Genomic DNA, 21,015 nt, shown 5'->3' on the forward strand with positions numbered 1-21,015 from the left:
ATAAATATACACGTCTCTGCCAGTACTGCAAGAAACAGAAAAGCTTTACATATTCAAAAAGCTATCAGATGTTGGAAATTATAACGGAGCAGATGATGAAAATCATAAAACCAAAGCAAGCTTTAACAAATCTACTTCCACATTATGTGGTCTCCAAACCTTCCTTCTAGACCTCACTACTGAACACAAAAAGAAAGACAGGTTCAGCCTGGGATGAATTACTGGGATCCTGAGCAGAAAGTGCTAAAGAAAAATAAGTTCACGTCAGAAGTGTACTTTCATTTCACATTCTAAAGGAAATCTATTCTTAGTAACAATGGTTTCAAAAAAAGAAATAAGAAGAAACAAACAAAAGGTCTAATAGCGATGGGCCCTGGGATGAAAATGGCACCAGTGGACATAACCCTGCACCACCTTTATTCCACTTCTTTCCACACCCCTCCTCTGTGCACCTCCCCACCCCATGCGCGCGTGCACACACATATGTACTTCTCAGGCCTATCTGAAGATCAGAGGGAGAAGGGACATGTGACAAGGTGTGCAGACCTACAAATAAGACAATGAGACGACGAAGGGGCAGGCATGAAGGGAGAGGTGCAGAGGGGAGACAAGGGCACTGAGATAGCGTACATGCTGCCAGGTGTCTTTTGTAAATTAAAGGGTTGAAAATAACTTTTCACTATGGTCTCGGGGAGCTTCAGAGAGGCTGGTGCTCCTTCTCATTTGGGATCCAGAGGCCCCAAAGGAAGGAAGCCCTAATCTTCATCAGAAAAGCTAAACCATAGCTTCAATGTATACAATTAAAAATTAAAGTTGAACGATGGATGCTTTAGGCTTTCAATCCTGTCTGTGATCACTGGGGAAATTTGTGGAATTTCATTTCAAAATAAGGCTAAATCTATGGTTCTTTATGAATGTAACATATAGCCAATGTGTTCTCCTTCCCTTCACCCACTCTTGCTCATATTCAGAAATAGGTCAAACTTTTCTTAGAAAGAGAAAATGTATGAAAGAAGGAAGCTAAATAAAAAGAAAAATGGGGAGGAAGAGGAACAAAAACAAGGACACAGTACATGATGTGGGTGACATAATTATGGATTGCTGAGTAAAAAACTTTATAAATATTAATAAAATATTGTTGCTAAGTGGCAATTGAAGCCCTTGGTACTGTCAATGATACAAAATAAAAGGATGGTTTTTCACTTCCTGGACTCAAAAGGCTTCTAGCAAGAGGGGAAAAAAAAAAAACTAACCTATTTCAAACAGAGGATGAGGCTAAAATCTTACCCTAATCTTTTGTACAATAAGGTTTGGAAGGAAGGAGAGGTTAATACAAGTGACCAAGTTTCTCTACTTGTAAAATTGAAAGTAATAATACAGCCTATCTTAGAGTATTATTTCAGTACTAGTGACCCAGTGCATGAAATTCATGCACATTAAAAGGGAATTAATTAAAGGAAATATTTTAATATTGCTATTTGCCCTTTCTCTATAATAGAAGTGTCAGAGATGAACAAAAATTAGTAAAATGTATATGAAAATCTTCCTCCTGTCAGAGTCTGGGGCGTGCCATGGGAACCAGAGTCAAATCCCCGGCCATCCAAATGTGCCTCAAAATCGCACAAGACCCTGACCCAGCCAACCCCACCCCCATTGGGTTAGATCCAGACCCAGCCGGCCCCATCCCCATCAAGCCCCACCAGGTGGGGGTCATGGCCTCAGGTCACCTGGCCCAGGCCGGGGGGTACACCTTGAGGTCCCCCAGCCCAGGCTTGGGGGTGAGCCTTGAGGTCCCCTGGCCTGGGCCAGGGGGCACAACCTGAGGTCCCCCATCAAGCCCCACCAGGCAGGGGGTGGCACAGTCTCAGGTCCCCCGGCCCAGCGCCAGGGCAGGGTGCGAGGCCTGAGGTCCCCCAGCCCAGGCTGGGGGAGTGGGCACACTTTGAGGTCCCCATCAAGCCCCTCCAGGCAGGGGGCATGGCCTGAAGTCCCCTGTTAAGCCCCACATGGCAGGGCGCGCGGCCTCAGGTCCCCTGGCCTGGCACTGGGGCAGGGGGCTTGGCCTTAAGTCCTCAGCTGGGCGCCCGGGCAGGGGGCACAGCCTGAGGTCCCCCGTTCAAGCCCCGCCAGGCAGGGTGGCACAGCCTCAGGTCCCCTGGCCTGGTGCCAGGGTGAAGGGTGCGGCATGAGGTCCCCCGGCCTGGCGCCGGGGCAGGGGGCATGGTCTGAGGTCCCGTGTCAAGGCCCACCAGGTGGGGGGCGCAGCCTCAGGTCCCCTGCCCCAGCCCAGTGCCACACAGCCTCAGGTCCCTGCTGATTTTTGTTAAGACTCGTTAGAGGAACTCGGAGTCCTCTGTGGGTGCAGCCATCTTGTGTTATGGGATCCCCACCTCCGCTGTGGGTGCAGCCATCTTGTTATGGCATTATGGTCAATTTGCATATTCCCTCTTTATTAGATAGGATTTCTGGTAAAAAATTAGCCAAGTGCTTGACAGAGTAAGTATCTATAATAATAAAAGTGTAATATGCTAATTAGACTGGACATCCTTTCGGACGACCTTCTAGACGAAGCCAGGGCTGTGAGGGAAGCCTGGGTCCCGGAGGGAAGCCCGGGTCCTGAATGCCAGAGAGAAGCTGGTGCTGGCAGCCGGGGGAAGGAAGGCCTACTCTTGCACAAATTTCATGCATCAAGCCTCTAGTCTATTAATATTGTTTACTAACTCATCAAAATGTATAAACATATACGAAAGTACCTTGATAAATGGGTAAAAAGTTATCAAACAAAATTTTACATAGGAAATATAAGTTATAACAATTATGGTTATAATTTAATAGTAATTTAATATTTACTAAATTATTAAGGGGATAAAGTTACACATTTTTAAGGTTATGATCAAACTTAATATTTTGTTGGCAGTTACAAAAAAAATACAGACTCCTTAGGCAAGAAATAAAATCATACATAAGAGGTATTTTTTTTAATAAATGGTCGTGTGATTTAATCAAGTAATGCAGGGTTAGCATTAATCTAAAGAAAATATAAAAGAAAAATTGACAAGTAATAGAAGGTTTGCAGCAATTATAACTATCCTATATAATAAAGAGGTGATATGCAAATTGACCATCACACCCTCACACAAGATGGCCACCCCCATGTGGTCAAAGATGGCTGCCCCCATGTGGTCACAAGATGGCTGCCACAAGATGGCCAGCAGGGGAGAGCAGTTGTGAGCAATCAGGCCAGCAGGGGAGGGCAGTTAGGGGCGACCAAGCCGATAGGGGAGGGCAGTTGGGGGCAACCAAACTGGCAGGATAGGGCAGGTGGGGGCAATTGGGACAGCCGGGGAGCAGTTAGGTGTCAATCAGGCTGGCAGGGGAGTGGTTAGGGGGTGATCAGGCTGGCAGGCAGAAGCAGTTAGGGGCAATCAGGAAGGCAGGCAGGTGAACAGTTGGGAGCCAGCAGTCCTGGATTGTGTGCGGGATGTCCGACTACCCGTTTAGGCCTGATCCCACAGGGACATCCCTGAGGGTTCCTAGATTGGAGAGGGTGCAGGCTGGGCTGAGGGACACCCCGCCCCCCCAGGGCACGGATTTCGTGCACTGGGCCTCTAGTTTTAGTATGAAACTGGAATCAATTTAAATATCAAATAAAAGAGGAGTGTAGGAATGGATTGGTATATTACAGTCCCATCAATATGGTGGAATATTATATGTTACTAGTGGCCCAGTGCAAGGATTTGTGCACATTGAAAGGAAATTAATTAGAAGAAAGAATCGTGCAGTAATTGCATTACTGCAAAAAATTATATATCAAAATAGTATATATAATATAGTATTATAAAATTAAAATACAAAATATTTTAATATTGCTAATTGCCCTTTATAATAGAAGTGTCAGAGATGAAATAAAATTAGTAAAATGTATATGAAAATAATAAATTGATTAATAAACAACATGATGTAACAACAAAGACATGATATAAAAACAACATTGATAAAAATAATGACTGATAAATTGATTAAATTTATTCTAATATCTCCCTGTACACCACATTAAGTGTAAAAACACTTTCAGAGTGCTTGACTAATTTCCCTTGTGATGAAGTATTTACAACTTTAACGTCACAGATTCTTCAAACTCGAGAGAAAGCAACATATAAGTGACCATGGCTGAAAACGGGTTCAGGTAGGAATATTCCTACCCTGTCTAGAGTTTGTCCTTATGATTTATTAATAGTCATAGCAAATGCTGGCATCACGGGAAACAGCTTCAGAGGTACGTTGTGCCAACAGTTGGTCTTCAGATACATTCTGGTGTCACGTGTGATTGGTGCCAGCGAGAGCTTTATATGTATTGTGCATGCGCAAGTTAATATTTATTTTTAAATTGCTAGTGCACATCATATGTACTGGCTGGTCAGTTGGTCAGATGCTCAGAGGGATGTATGGTTGGTCACTTAGCCTTTTATATATATAGACTAGAGGCCCAGTGCACAAAATTTGTGCACGGGGGGGGGGAGGCGTGTCCCTCAGCTCAGCCTGCACCCTCTCCAATCTGGGGCCCCTTGAGGGATGTCCGACTGCCTGTTTAGGCCTGATCCCAGGATCAGGCCTAAACAGGCAGTCGTACATCCCTCTCACAATCCAGGACTGCTGGCTCCCAACTGCTCACCTGCCTGTCTTCCTAATTGCCCCTAACTGCTTCTGCCTGCCAGCCTGATCACCCCCTAACCACTCCCCTGCCAGCCTGATTGATGCCTAACTGCCCCCCTGCCTGCCTGATTGCTCCTAACTGCCCTCCCCTGCAGGCCTGGTCACCCCTAACTGCCCTCCCCTGCAGGCTTGATCACCCCCAACTGCACTCCCTTGCAGGCCTGGTCCCTCCCAACTGCCCTCCCCTGCTGGCCATCTTGTAGCGGCCATCTTGTGTCTACATGGGGCAGCCATCTTTGACCACATGGGGGCAGCTATCTTGTGTTGGAGTGACAGTCAATTTGCATATTACTCTTTCATTAGATAAGATTATACATGGTGACTTTATCCACAATGTTCAATTTGTAAAGTATTTATAATACAGACAAAAGAAACCCCCAAAATAATAGAGTAATATTATGCAACAAATGGGATTGTATTAAAGATGTCTGGTCCTTGAGGACTTTCATCAAGAAAGTAAATGGATGATATGAGAGAGTTGGAGAGGAGATTTTTGCAAAGTCTAATGTTGACAAGGTATTACTACCTAAAATATATTAGGAATTCTCTCTGTCAAAAAAAGTCAGAAACCCAATAGAAAATAGTCAGACTTTAATGCAGAGGCAATTCTCAGAATGCAGAGCCTGATTGACTTGAAAGAGATAAAGTGATGCTCAACTGGAATACTAATCAGAGGAATAAAAATAAATGCAACACTGAAATAATTCTGTATGGCCATCGACTTGCCAAACTGAGAGGTATATGAAGCTGTGTGCTGATAAGATTATGGTGAGACAGAGCCCTTCTGCATTGCAGAAAGAATGTGAACGTAGGCACTCATTCAGGAAAAAGTCTGGCAGAAGCACTCAATGAATTTATAAATGTGTGTTCCTTCTACCCTGCAATTCTTCACTCCTAGGGATATGCACCGGAAAGAATTCCTAACAGGTTAGTAAGGAGCCATATATGTGGTTTATTGCAATGTTGTTTGTGATCAAAGGAGTTAGGGACAATTTAGGTGCTCATTCTGGTATTTGTACATAATGGCAAAATGGGCAGCAGTTGGAAGAAATGAACTAATTTTCAATATATTGATATAGATAGATATCCAAACACTAACATTAAATTAAACTAGTAGGAAACAAAATGAGGTTTATAAAACAAAAAGGCTTCTGTAATTAAGAACACATTCACATACACACAACTACACACTACTTTCTAGAAAGCCACACATATAGCCAATTGAATGTATGGAGAGTGGGTTTGATGAACACACATTTTACAAGGGATTGAGGTGAGGAATGAAGACTGAAAATAAAGTAAAACCAGCAATGGGCCCTCCCAAGATAATGTTAATACAAGACCACACACTGAAGAGTACAATCAACTCAATTCTGTGCACCTGAAGTTAAAAAGAAAAAAGTGAAACTAAAATTTATATAGCTTTAAATGAAAAAAGCTGAAAGAATTCATAACAGCATGCAAACTGACTAAAATAACAATAAGAGTACAAACTACTGTTTATGTGAATTTAAACTAGAACACAGGCATGGCATGCAAACTGATTAAAGTGACAACAAATAAAACAAACACAAAATGGTATACAAACTGATTGAAACTACCTAAAAATGAAACCCTCTGAATGAGTTAGGGAAAGAGCTCTGTTTCGCTTCTCTGCTTTTTCTTGAAACCACCTTCAAAGAAAGAAATTCACAAGAACGGTTTATGGATGTGTTGTCTTTTTCTGCCAAGGGCCATTTGGATATTTATAATATCACTAGAGGCCTGGTGCACGAAATTCATGCACACGGGGGGAGGGTTTCTCAGCCCGGCCTGCACGTTCTCCCAATATGGGACCCCTCGGGGGATGTCCGACTGTCAGTTTAGGCCTGATCCCACTGCTGAGACCTCCCTGATAGCAGGGCTGACTGGCAGCCATTTCTGTTTGCTCTGCCCTGGTGATTCCCTGAGACCCCGCTCCACACAATTTACAACCCCACCTAAGATGTGGGCAAAGGCTTTTGCATATGAATGGCCTGTCCTTTCTCAGGCTAAAAACTTGTCAAACAAGCTGCACCTGGGTCAGGGAGCACCAAATGTATCAATAAAAGGCCCAAGACCCAACACCAGCACCAGTCTGCCTTGCTTCATAGCTGGTCCTTGTCTGGGCAGCTGTGATGGAAAAGAGGAGGAATCTGCAGATCTCTCTGTAGCTCCTGCTGGGTGGCCCAGGCAGTGGCTGACTTTGCACCTCCCTGGAAACCCAAGAGCCAGTGTACCCAGTGGTTAGTGTGAGACCATAACAGATTAAAACTCTTTACATATATAACTGACACACTCAAAGGGCAGACTCAGTGAGCACCAAAGACCTACTGAAGCAAGTCCTGATCCATAGGGGTGTCTCCTGCACAGCAGCTCTCCCACTGTAGTCACAGCTGGTCCCCACAGCCAATTGACCTAAGGTCAATTCTTCCCAGTGACACCAACAGCAATCAAGGCTCAACTACAACAATACTGTGCTCACATCCCACAAAGGGGTGCACCTACAGTGTCCAACTCAGGTGACTAGGGAGGCTGAGCCACTGGGCCCTATAGGACACCTACCACACAAGGCCACTCTATTAACTCAAGGAGACTTAGCAGCTCCACCCAATACATAGAAACAAACACAGGGAAGCAGCCAAAATGCAAAGACAAAGAAACATGTCACAAATGAAAGAAATAGAAGAAAGCAAACTACTGGATATAGAGTTCAAAACCACAGTTATAAGGTTACTCAAGAATCTTCTAGAGACCTCCAAGGGATTTACTGAGACTTTCAAGGATCTTAGTGAGAATGCCCCCAAAAATGGAAAAGGACCAGTCAGAAATAAAGCATACACTGACTGAAATAAAGAATAATATACAGGGATTCAACAGTAGACTAGAGAATCCTAAGAATCATATCAATGATTTGAAATATGAGGAAGTAAAAAACACCAGACCAGAAAAACAAAAAGAAAAAAGAATCCAAAAATATGGAGATAGTGTAAGGAGCCTCTGGGGCAACTTCAAGCGTACCAACATCTGAATTATGGGGGTGCCAGAAGAAGAAAGAGAGCAAGATATTGAAAACCTATTTGAAGAAATAATGACAGAAAATTTCCCCTACCTGTGAAAGAAATAGACTTACAAGTCCAGGAAGCATAGAGAACCCCAAACAAGAGGAACCCAAAGAGGACCACTCCAAGACACTTCATAATTAAAATGCCAAGGGAAAAAGAAAAAGAGAGAATCTTAAAAGCAGCAAGAGAAAAACAGTTAGTTACATACAAGGGAGTACCCATACGACTGTAAGCTGATTTCTCAACAGGAACTATCCAAGCCAGAAGGGGGTGGCAATTAATATTCAAAGTGATGCATAGTAAGAACCTACAATCAAGATTACTCTACCTAGCAAAGCTATCATTTAGAATGGAAGGTCACCACCAAACCAGTATTATATAAAATGCTGAAGGGTATTCTTTAAGAAAAGGAAGAAAAAGAAAATGCTAAAGATAAAAAATATGAACAACAAAGTGGCAACAAATACATATCTATCAACAATTGAATCTAAAAAATCAAATGAATAAAAAATATGATGAACAGAATAAACTGGTGAATGGTATAGAATGAGGGGCATGGAAATGGAACAGACTGATGATTCTCAGAGGGAAGAAGGTGTGGGGGTGTGGGAAGAGATTAGACAAAGATCTTATATGCATTTATGCATTACCTATGGACACAGACAATAGGGTGGCGAGGGCCTGGGGTGGGGTGGGAACCCGGTGGAGGGGAGCTATGGGGGGAAAAAGAGAGACTTCTGTAATAATCTCACAATAAAGATTAATTTAAAAAATAGCCTGCTGTATTTGGTTAAATATTTAATTAACTCACCCCTAATGCCTCAGCAGGGACAGATCAGATGTGGGCCTTATACAGCTCGAGGGCTGGACGTTCCCCACACCTGGTTTATGAACAAGGACACTATATGCCTTGTCTCCCAATTTGAGCACTTTCTACATACCTTTGTAGCTTGCATATCACCAAGCACAACATGGGTCTGAACTGCATGGGTCCACATATTGGAGGAATTGTTTCAATAAACACAATTGGCCCTTCATATCTGCTGGTTTTGCCCTAGCAGATTCAACCAAGGGGGTGGAAAGCACTATTTCACATTCCCAAATGCAGATTCCCCACCGCGGACTCCCAACAGTGAAACAAAAATACTGTTTTCAATTTCAGGTTGGTTGAATTCACCCAAGTGAAGGGCCATTTCAAAAATAACGTGATAGGCAGATTTTCAGCTATGTGGGGGATAGGCACTCCTAACATTCCACATTGTTCAAGAGTCAACTGTGATAGAACCTATATGAAAAATAGGAAAAAATCTAAAATGGAGATAATTATTTCTAAATATTCCACACATACATAATATTCTAGTGTCTTTCTCTACCCTCCTATTAACCTCACTTTTCTCCTTCAAGGTTTTTTCTGTCCTTGACTGAGGAATGCTTATTACCTTTTCTAATTTCTCTCACCTATTGTGTTCATTGCACCACCAAATGCAACTTTCAACTTTTTATCTAGCAGATGATTTCATTTTCCTTTTGTTTGTCTCAAATTATTTTTATTTGGGTAACAAATGTACGTCAAATCCTCATTTGGTGAAAAAAAAAAAACAACAACTATGCTTGCAATGTATTACAGGAAAATTTTATTTAATGCAATACAAGTCCATTCACCCTTTAATCTGGTAATATGAGAAATCAAACCCATTATCTTATTTCCTTGCATTTTTTAAAGATTTCAAGTCCTAAGAAGACAAGAGCACTTTATTTATGTATTCTGTGCAACAATATAGAACATAGGACTTTTATTGGAAAACTATAACTAAAGTAAAAATAACAATCATAGTAATAGAGTATATTCTAGTCTTGTACCATAGGGCTTTACTTTCAAACAACAGGGATGGCACAAGTAGAGGAGATGGGGAATTAGCACAGTCATATAAAAGTGAATTAAAGAACTTTTATTACCTTAGTTTCTTTCCTCCGTCGGCAATTTTAGCTTTTTGAAGATAACCTTCTTTTTCAACCATCTGCAAGAAGAATGCATATGTTAAAACTGTGACAAACTCCCATGCATTATTAGTTTAAATGAACCTATGCTTTCCAAAAGTCATTGTAGTGATAGAAGTTTCCAGTCATAGAACTTCATTAATAATGCATATATAGCTTATGGGAAGTGCCTGCAAGATGATAGTCATTACAAGCCCTTAAATATCCAAAAGAAAGATTACAAAGAGTAATGTGAATGACTTGTTACATGGTGATACACCTTTACTCGTTTTTCCTTCTAGGCATTGAAGTGACTTGCTTACAAAATTGATTAACAACAGTAAAACAAAGACAAATTTGATGCTCTCCTTAATTTTACTGATCATCCTTGGAAAAGTACTTTTGTTTTTTTACTCATCACCCCCACTTCTTCATGTACCTGCTGAGGCCAGGGATCTAGAAGAATTCAATGGAGCCAGGTAACTGAGTCACGTGAACTATGGAAGGACATTTAAAACAGTGACATTTCATGCATTTTGTTGTTATCAAGATATGCTGTATAACACCATCCCACTACCTTCTTCTATGATGTGGGTTTGTTTCCTTTCCTGTTTGTATGTATTGGCTTCATTAGTTGTACAGCAGCAAGATTCTTAAAGGAGATTCAATAATTTTTTATAACACCATAGAAGTTTTGTGTACTAGGGTAACAAATGCATCATGCAAATTGTGATATAGTGACTCCCAGAAAAGTCTATAATAAAGTGTTTTAGTTTCAACTAATATATTTTTAAATATTTGTATTGATTTCAGAGAGGAAAGGAAAGGGAGATAGAGATAGAAAGAAACATCAATTATGAGAATCATCAATTGGCTGCCTCCTGCATGCCCCCTACTGGGGATTGAGCCCACAACCCGAGCATGTGCCCTTGACTGGAATTGAACTTGGAACCCTCCAGTCTGCAGGCTGACACTCTATCCACTGAGCCAAACCAGCCAGAGCTGTTTTAGTTTCTTAACATTCTATTTCTACCTTCCCCTTGTTTCATACCACCTCCCAATTCTATGAGCTTACCTTGTGCTCCATCTTTTCATCTTGATGAATTGCTGACACCTTCTCTCTCATGCTATATGATAAAAGATTTAAGAAGTCACCTGCCTGCCCTACCAGCATGGCTCAGTGGTTGAACATTGACCTATGAACCAGGAGGTTGCTGGTTCGATTCCTGGTCAGGGCACATGTCCAGGGTTGTGAGCTTAATCCCCAGTAGGGTGCCTGCAGGAGGCAGCCAATCAATGATTCTCTCTCATCATTGATGTTTCTCTCTCTCTCTCCCTCTCCCTTCCTCTTGGAAATCAATAAAAATATTTTTTTTTTAAAAAGAAGTCACCTGCCTAATATTGAAGGACCTCACTCTGTGACACCCTAGACACTTTCTTCTTGCTGTAATATTCCGCCTCCACCATGCCTTCCTCTAACAAACTCCTAAACATGTGACATCTAATTTAAAATGCAATGTGTCTGTTAGAGTTTTCCCATGATTCCTCTGCAATCTCTTTTAGGGGCCCCTGTCCTGAATCTCCATTTCCATTCTGCCATTGTCACTATCATAGCTTTTACTGGATCATTTGTAATGGTCCACTTACTTGCTTGTGCCTGCACCTGTGCTGTGACTTTACCTTTCAGACCTGGATTCCCAGAACCTAGAGTACTGGATGGCACCAATAGTCACAATAATAAATACTGTTTGATCAAATGAGTGGATTAATAATGGACTTTTTAAATTTTTATTTAAATCATTATAGGAACCTGGAAAAGCCAAGAAATTCAATCTCTACTGTGACAGGTGAAAGGAAGAGATATTTGTCAATAAGTGAGTTGTCCCAAAAAATTTCACCAGTTAAAGAACTGGCTATTTACAGACCCACTCTGATCTAGGTGATATCTTTTCTGACTTGTTCATTATTACATTCCTAATACAAAGTACAGTACTTAACCTTCAAAATATATTTGAGGAAAATATTTCTGAATAATTATTAAGACAATTGTGATAATTTATGATAATCATAGCAAAGAATTTTTCACATAACAACATTTCCAGAAAATTCCTTTTACTTCAGCATGCTCTTCACAGGGTAAAAGAGTCTAAGGAAGCTCTCTTGCACAATTTAGAATCATGATGCTCATTAGTGACTTTTTTATACTTGGATACATCTATTCATTTGCTTTTCCCACCTTTTATTCCATGTATACTGTTTCCTTTTCTTGGTGCCAAGGAATCTTATTTGTTTACCCATTAAAACCCATATAATAAGTTCAGCGTGTAACTCTGGGTAGCACTGGTTTCTACAAATGTCTGAAAGAAGGATGTTTTCACTAGCAATTAGCATCACAGAGGAGGTCCCTTTCTTTATGAATGTATATTGAGAAATTTTGTTGTGTAACCATAGACAAAATTTGTTTTACTTAAGCTTTCGTCTGATGAAAATAAAATTTACCAAAAGCCTGAATTTATCTACCAAAAAGCCACAAAACCTTTCTAACCATCAGAAAAATTGATGCATGCCTTCTCAACTAAGAATATACCCTTTTTTATCCCAAAAATATTCACTAAAAGGCCACTGGGTGGACCAGATAAGTGTTTTGTTGATCATTTCTCAAAAAGAGGAATGTGAAAGGCAAAAGTTAATACTCATGCAGGGAGAAATCAACATAAGCAGGCTAAAATTATTTACCTTAAAATTCCATCTCCTTGAACACATAAGCTATGTTCTTCCAGACACTGCTGGGCCTTTTCAAGATACCTGAGACTAGGGCCAGGGTCCGTATTTCTCATGTTAGAACTCTATACATTCGACTTAATTGCCATCAAACAGGCTGAGCCATTTCCCATGATCTTGAGTCAATGCATTACAGTTGTCAGGTATAACCACAAAGAGGTCCCAGAAAAAGGAAAGAGGAAGGGGTAAATGGCAATTTAGTAATATTTTCCTATATCATCTTCCAAAATCCAAGCTGCCTTCAGTGTATTAAGAAGCTAATCATCTTTTTACTATGTACTCTTACCTACAACACTTACTATTACTATGTGCACATTTTCACATATCTACAAGTATCCGCATGCACATTCCTACATGTAGCTTATATACATGTACAGACATCATGCACACATTCTCACTTCTGGAAATGTTCGTTTCTTCCCATTGTCTCTTTATATTTATCTGCAGTCATTCATTCTTTCAACCAATTTTCAAGTTAAAAAAAAGAAAACCTTCCCCTTCAATACAGCTGCTATGTTCACCCTGTTTTGCTTTTAAGGGGAATGGGTACCATAATACCCGCCAGCACCTCAGACACTTAGGCCAGCTTTTGCCCTGGAGTAGAAAACTCCAACCAGACTTCCAACACTGAATGCACTGCCTTAGTTTAAGTCCCATTCTGGCAAGCAAATATTTCATGAGGTAGATTTTAAATTACTTTAGTATTCCTTGTCATCATATTTTGAAATGTCTCACTATGTTCTAGGCACCAAGGATCAGTTATTCTGGGAGGCTCATAGGAGCTGGCAGAAGGATTAGGTCAAGCAAAAGATTTCCATGTATTTTGTATGTAGGTTTATATATGGTACCATTATTAATTATTATTCTAATTATTAATTATTCTAATTATTTATTCCTACTTTATGTTCATGCCATGGTTTGAAAAGACAATGATACATAAATTACAGTTGAGTATGTCAGTCATCTAGGACTCAGGTGGTCTTATCTCTAGTAATGTATAAAATTATATATAGCTTTAGGTATAAGTTGAGGATACCATAATGCCAAGTTCTGGGCCAACTTGAAGGTCTTTAAGATAGTAACACCCCTTAAATTATGTATACTTAAGAAATGTCAACCAATCTTTAGATGCTGAATCTGGCTTCTTGAGCTATTTGTCCAATGTCCCATAGAAGTCCTATTTAATGCTAAGTGGCCGGAAAGATCAGCGATTTCTAGATTGGATGCCAGCCAGTCTGCTAGCATTGAGGACATACACAGTAGACCCAACTCTGCTCAAATACAGATAAAAAGAATGAATGGTAATAGGATATCCATATAGCACTGGTTTATCAACCTTAGTTGAAGGTGACAGACAAGGCAGGAGAGCAGAAGACAACCTCTGATTAATGTAACACTTGTGGCAGAAAGACCAGCCTATACTCATAAGTACAGACACTGCAATTTTTTATGTGAAGTCTCCATGTTGTTCTCAGATAAAAGAAGTAGAATTGAAAACAATAGGTTTTCATCAGCACCAGTACACCAAAAGAGTTCTGTCAAAATACATGTTAATAAAAGGAAATAAACTGGATCTAAGAGTTTCACCAGATTTTGATGAGGAAAACTTGGCTTTCAACACCACAACCACAAAGCCCTTATTCCTTATAACATTTACTCAGCTATTGTATTTAAGTTATTCTTTTTTCCCCCCCTTTGTTCTGATTCTGTGTTCACTGGCAACACTCTATGACTCCTAAATTAGCTTCTTAGTCCTTTGAAGTAGAATATGGGTGCCTTAAATAGTCAGCATCAGAATATCCACTACATAAATTTATAAATCAAAATTATAGTTTATACATCAGACTTACAATTTGGTTACTAATAGATAGTCCCTAGGAATATTATCTCTGTAAGCCCTGATAACTTTGACAAATATAATTTTTCTAGACCCACAAAACTGAGATAGCCCTAAACTTGTAAGAGCCATTTAAAATAGTGCCACCCTGTGAAAGCATCTCTGACGGACTGCCCTGCTCCAGGTGAACTTTGCCTCATCTCTTTGTAACTACAACACCAGGCTACTGTAATTGTCAAACATATTTAGAATTTATTTTCCTATTTAATTATGAGGCACTTACTATACTTTTTCTGAACTTTTAATACTCTCAGTACTTTTCTGTTAATCTTGTTTGATTTGATAATCTATCTATATATATAAAAGCCTAAGCAACCGTCACAACCGAAACAACGGAACGGATGACCAAACAGGCTGTGTGGGGCAACAGGCCGACAGGGGGGTTAGTGAGGGACGACCAAATGACTGAGCAGCAGGCTGCATGGGGTGACCAGGTCGGCAGGGGGGTTAGTGAAGGAAGACCAAATGACTGAACAGCAGGCTGTGTGGGGCAACCAGGCTGGCAGGGGTGGCAGTGAGGGGTGACCAAACGACTGAACAGCAGGCTGTGTGGGGCAACCAGGCCAGCAGAGGGGGCAGTTAGGGGTGACCAGGCTGGCAGAGGGGGGCAGTGAGGAGCAACCAGGCTGGTGGGGGGTTAGGGGCAACCAGGCCAGTGGTGGGGGGCAGTTGGGGGCTACCAGACTGACGGGGGAGCAGTGGGTGTGACCAGGACATCAGGGGGGGGGGCAGTTTGGGGTGATCAGGCAGACAGGCAGGTGAGTAATTAGGAGTCAGTGGTCCCGGATTGTGAGAGGGATGTCCGACTGCCGGTTTAGGCCCGATCCCACAAGGGATCGGGCCTAAACCGGCAGTCGGACATCCCCCGAGGGGTCCTGGATTGCAGAGGGTGCAGGCTGGGCTGAGGGAATCCCCCAGTGCACGAATTTCATGCACCATGCCTCTATGATATTTATAAAAGCCTAAGTGACCTGCTGACTGGCCGACTGGCCAGCCAGTAGCTATGATGCGCACTGACCACTAGGGGGCAGATGCTCAATGCAGGAGTGGAATCCACAGGCATGAAACATGGAATAGACTGATGAATCTCAGAGTAAAGTGGGGAGAGGGGAGGGCCGGAAGAGATTAACCCAAGATATTATATGCATACTAAAGGCCTGGTGCCAGATTCGTGCACCAGTGGGGTCTGTCGGCCTGGCCTGCAGGGATCGAGCTGAAACTAGCTCTCCGACATCCCCCAAGGGGTCCTGGATTGCGAGAGGGCACAGGCCAGGCTGAGGGACCCCACTGGTGCACGAATCCTTGCACCAAGCCTCTAGTTTCTATTATAAAACTCAGAATGGGGATACACCTGGTTATATCATTTAACTCCTAAGTTATGCTTTGCTTTTCCTCTTAAATTCTTACTTCTCCATTACCCACAGAAATAGATATTTCTGCCTGTCTTCTCTCCATTGCCTTAATTTTTAATTTATTTTTTTTTCTATTTTTAAAATAAAAATTATACTGAAGTTGTACAACATAGTGTTTTGATATACATATACATAGTGAAATGATTACTATAGTCGAAAACACATTCATCTCGTCACATAGTTACCTTTCTTATCTTTTCTTTTTTTGTGTGTGGTAAGAGCACCTTAGATCTAATCTCTTACCACATGTCTAGTATATAATACAATCTTATTAACAGTAATCACCATGCTGTATATTAGATCTCTGGAACATATTCATCCTACATAACTCCATTGGCTTTCCTTCTCATGACAATGTCTTTAGGATGCACCACTTCTCTCCTTGGAGCTCACTGTTTACATTTTTCTTCTCCGTCTCCAATTATTTTTATACTGTCTCTTTTTTGCTATATCAGATCTGTTGACCTTATATGTGGACTTGCTGTGGATGCAATTCATTAGGAACAGAAATGAAAGTGAGGGGACAAATCATCTTAAAAATCCAGCTTATCTGTAAGTCATATAAAGTACTAATTTTATAAAGAATTAAATGCTTATAGAAATATCTTACACATAGCTTGAAATATGATGTTTTTAGAGACATGAAATATAATGTTTTTCCCTAATGTAAATATGTAATTTACTGTGCACATACTTTCAAAAAGTGGTAAGCCAAAATTCAAGCTGGATACACTGATTACATGAAAAGGAGAATATAAGAACAGCAAAGGAAAATGATTCTGGGTCATGCATGAGTGTTGCCAGGGAAGGAGCAACTTTAGGCCTTAGAGTTAGGCAGAGTTTGCTCACTGAAACCTATTTATAACCATCTATATACATGTTGCTCAATATTTCATGGATATTCTCCCTTTCTTTCTCTCACTGAGAATGAGAGAGCATGTTGGGCTTTGGGGTTCTGCTGAATGTCTTGAACCATTTTTCAAATGTTGGGTTTGGCAAAGCACATATTATGTTTTGCCAAATATTTTTCCCCATGATTTTAAATCCCTGTGTATTTCAAAGGAAATTTTACCCACATGTCCTGATTTATTTACCCCTAAATCACCAAAATGTCATTTTGAAAAAGCTAGTATTTGATGTCTAAAAACCCCCATAGCCTTCTTCCCAAGACTTTCATCTTGTAACCAGTGTGTTTTGTTTGGTCACACCAAAACTCCAGGTTCTGTTTGTGAAACGGGCTCATGAAGGCACCTCTCTGTATCTCAAAAACTTTCTTCAGTCTTCTGGAGACATTTCCTGTATCTCACCTCTCCTTCCTCCTCTTCAGTTTCTCTTTTCTGTCCTGAATTCTATTTCTTTGTGTCCTTGATATAACTATATTGTTCTTTCTTTGCCTGCTACTGGAGTTCAGTGAGAATGGCCTTCTCTGTACTGTCTAGGCCAGTTATTAGCATAATTCATTTTTTGTTATAAATTAACTAGAGGCCTGGTGCCGGATTCATGCACTGGTGGGGTCCCTCAGCCTGGCCTGCGCCCTCTCGCAATCTGGGACCCCCTCGGGGGATGTTGGAGAGCCTGGCCTGGGGGGATCAGGCCAAAACCGGCAGTCCAACATCCCCTGCTATGCCTGCCACCGCTACTCGGTAGCACTGCTGTGGAGACAGGAGAGGCTCATGCTGCTGCAGCTGCGCTTGCCAGCAGTGAGCCCAGCGCCTGGTGCCTGTTGGTCAGCTGAGAAGCGCTCCCACTGTGGGAGTGCACTGACCACCAGGGGGCAGTTCCTGTGTTAAGCGTCTGCCCCCTGGTGGTCAGTGCGCATCATAGCAACCGGTCGAACGGTCAACAGGTCGCTTAGGCTTTTATATATATAGATTTCAGTCTAGGCAGTAGGGAAGACAGGGTTACTCCATGTTATTAGCATTTTTGTTGTTGTTGTGTGTGTCCTTTTTCTCTACTCTAGAGTTAAATGAACTTAAAATGTGTGTCTGGATGAGAGAAATTATTGGAACCTCTTTTTGTGTTTTAATGGTTTCTAAACTCCTTACCATCAGTTCCAGGCCTTCATGATCTGAGAATCACCCCCCTCTGCTCACATCCCCTGACTTATTTCTCTATTTTAGCCAGTGTGTGATTCTTGTACTTTTTCAAATGTAACAATTTGTTCTGTCCTCTAGACCTTTGCCCTTGCTGTTCCTTCTGTTTGAATCATTCTTCTTCCAGTTCTTTGCTTGACAATCTCAAAACTGCATATATTAATTTAAATGTCCCTTTCAAAGAGTGCTTTTATGACTACTCAATCCAAGGTAGGCTCTCCCTCTCACATAGAAACTTGTTTTTCTGCTGTTAAAGCAGGTTTTGTAATATGCATTTATGAAATGATTTATTCCCTTACTTACTGAACACTTCTCTTTACTCATAGATTGAAAGTCCCTCAAGAAAAGAACATGAGTATTTAGCATATTATGCATACCCCAAAACTAGCACAGGAATGGCCTCAACAAATATCAGAATTTATAAATACACTCCTACTTGAGACAAGAAAGGGTGCATGAAACAATGGAGATGGTTTCTATTAGTTATTAAATTATATAATTATTATTAACATATGACCAGCTTAAGGATCTGGGAGCATGTTATTTCAGAAAACCTAATTTTATCTTGCCAAAGTAGAATTTTGAAAGACTAAAGTGCTTGTGGATTTTTTCCTTCGGTTTAGTCAATAGAATCATTCCCCCAAAGTGGCTGTCTTTTGTTTTAAAATAGGAAAACACTGTGTGCTCACAATGCCTTTCATCCTCAAAGTCCTCACAAGTATTAATTAATCTACAAAATGATATCTGGCTCCAAAAGGTAGAATCTGTGACTTAAGGTTTATCTACAAAAACCTGCTTTGCCCCCAAGGCATGGCAACTTCCAGAGCTCTGTCCTCCAAATCCTCCTAGCTCAGGAGGGAGCAGATGATTCTCTGAAACCTGCCACAGGCTTTTGACTCCTGCAGGGTTATCCATAGACATGTCTTATACTCTTGATAAAAAATAAAGATGATAAAGATTTAACATGTTCTAAACAGAGTTATTTTTCTCGAACATTTCTTTACGGAGGGAAAAAGGAAAGTGCCGTGAAACTAATTAGAACTCACGAACAGTTATAATATAAAGTATACAAGATCAGGCAATAAAAACATATTGGTATAGTTGATGTTTCATGTTTAAAATTGTTAATGCATTATAGCGCCTGCTAAGCATCCACATAGATTCTCAGGAAAGAATTTAGGGCTCTTGCATTGGTGGCACATGGATTTGAATACCAGACGGCAGAAATGATGTCACCTCTCAGTGAACAGGGTAGTTTCCACCATGAGATTCTAATTAAGAATTTATTCTTTTGTCCATATTTGAAAGAAACACATTATGCTTCTGTTTAACCACGTTGATCACAATCTACTTTATTAAAGAAAACATTCGGAGGTAAAGCATGGTCATCAAAGGATGATAGCATCTTTTAGAGTCCCCATGATGGCAGATGCCACTTTTGTAAAATAAATCATTTTCCTCCAAAGGGGATGGATCTAATGGGATGATTGTGCCAGTTATGCTTAAAGCCAAAGCCTCTCGTGATCCCTAGGAAATGTTCAGCAATGTTCTCAATATAAGAGATGAAAAGAGTAAGATTTATATAGCACCAAATGTTGGACATAAATAATCTCAAAAATCTATATCATGAAAACAATGAACAATAACACCAACTTAAAAATTTTATTATTTTATAAACTGTTTTAATGTATAGTATCTCATCTGTGGTAGCTCATTCTGCTAGTTACTGCCAAGGCAAACTACTGCCAAAACTCGTGCATGACTTCAGAAGCAATACTGAGGCATGAGGGAAAGCAGAAGTGTAGGGCTAAAGGTAAGGAAGATGCCAGATTTGTGGAAAAAATATGTAGTTCTAGGTCAAATATACATATATAAGTTAGATTAGTCAGATGTAAGAAGACTTTATAGGTTCTGGGATAATTCAAGTCTTGGTGTAAATTGTAGTAGTTAAAAAGTAATCAGAATTTGCTGTTTGGGGGGAATTGGTGGCTATTTTGGCATTGTCCATCATGATGGAATAATTCATAAATAAGAGTTGTGGGGTAGGTGTGAGGTGGAGAGGGTCAGTGGGGGGGAGGATGTTATCTTAGTTGATATCTGAGTAATTAATTATAAAATAAGACACCGTTACATGTAATTACATTGAAAAATGGCTTTCATTATAAAAAGCAGTCATATATTCATTAATATCTGAAATCAACAATATTTAATAAACCTCTAATATCTTAATATTAAATCAATTGACAAGCATGTCTTTTTTAAACAAAAACTAGTGCTGAAAGCAATGTAAGGTGAAGTATTATATAAGAAAGAAAATACAAGTCATGACCCCTAACTTCAAAGCATTTATAGTCTAGCCATGGAACAAGCCTATTACCCATGAAATAAGAGTGGACAACAAAAGAGTGCTGGGATGAAGAAATGATAATTGTTATAGAAAATTTAAGCTCCTTCAGAGTAAGAGCCATGTCTTAATCATGTTACTATTGCTGGCCTGAGGGTATGTATTTGGGAGTAGATAATAAATAAGGTAAATCAGGGACCATGAGAGAGGTCTATAGGCTTAGTGTTATAGAAAATAGGAAGCTATTGAATGTTTTGACAAGACGAATGAAATAATAAAGGTACTGTTTAAAGAAGGTTGGTATGGGAGGGCAATGATCTCGTGTAGCCCTGAGTTCAGGGGACAGTAGAGGGATTGAGATCAGAGGCATTGGGAGGTCTGGGCAAGGGTTTGCCTGTACACATTAAGAAAAATGTGGGCACCACATCCATTGTGAAGAAACGGCTTCAGAAAATGCTGAAGAGTCATAGAGAAAATAAAGGAGCCAAAGAAAATGTGTTCTAAGCCTAGATAAATGTTTACTACTCATGCAGATGAGCTCAGTGCAAAAGGGAATCAGCTTCGGAGATTTCACTTATGAGATGACACAGAGACATACCAGAACAAATGATTAATTAGGACTTCAAGATATAGGATGAGATAATGAAGAGAATGTATACAAGGATAGACCTGTGTTTTATATAGGCCTGGAAGTAAAAACCAAAGCCATTAACTG

At 40.5% G+C, this 21,015-nt stretch overlaps 1 protein-coding gene across 1 annotated transcript in view; it reads right to left on the bottom strand.

The window, feature by feature from the left end:
• Positions 1–21,015, bottom strand: part of ARHGAP15 (Rho GTPase activating protein 15) — a 665,200-nt gene that overhangs the window by 559,292 nt on the left and 84,893 nt on the right. Inside the window, exon 4 of the mRNA XM_079782709.1 lies at positions 9,753–9,814. Coding sequence (XP_079638835.1) covers positions 9,753–9,814 — 62 coding nt within the window. The remainder of the gene's footprint in view (positions 1–9,752; positions 9,815–21,015) is intronic.

The sequence above is a fragment of the Cnephaeus nilssonii genome (genome assembly GCF_951640355.1).
Source record: "Cnephaeus nilssonii genome assembly, chromosome: 10".
Taxonomy (NCBI): Eukaryota; Metazoa; Chordata; class Mammalia; order Chiroptera; family Vespertilionidae; genus Cnephaeus; species Cnephaeus nilssonii.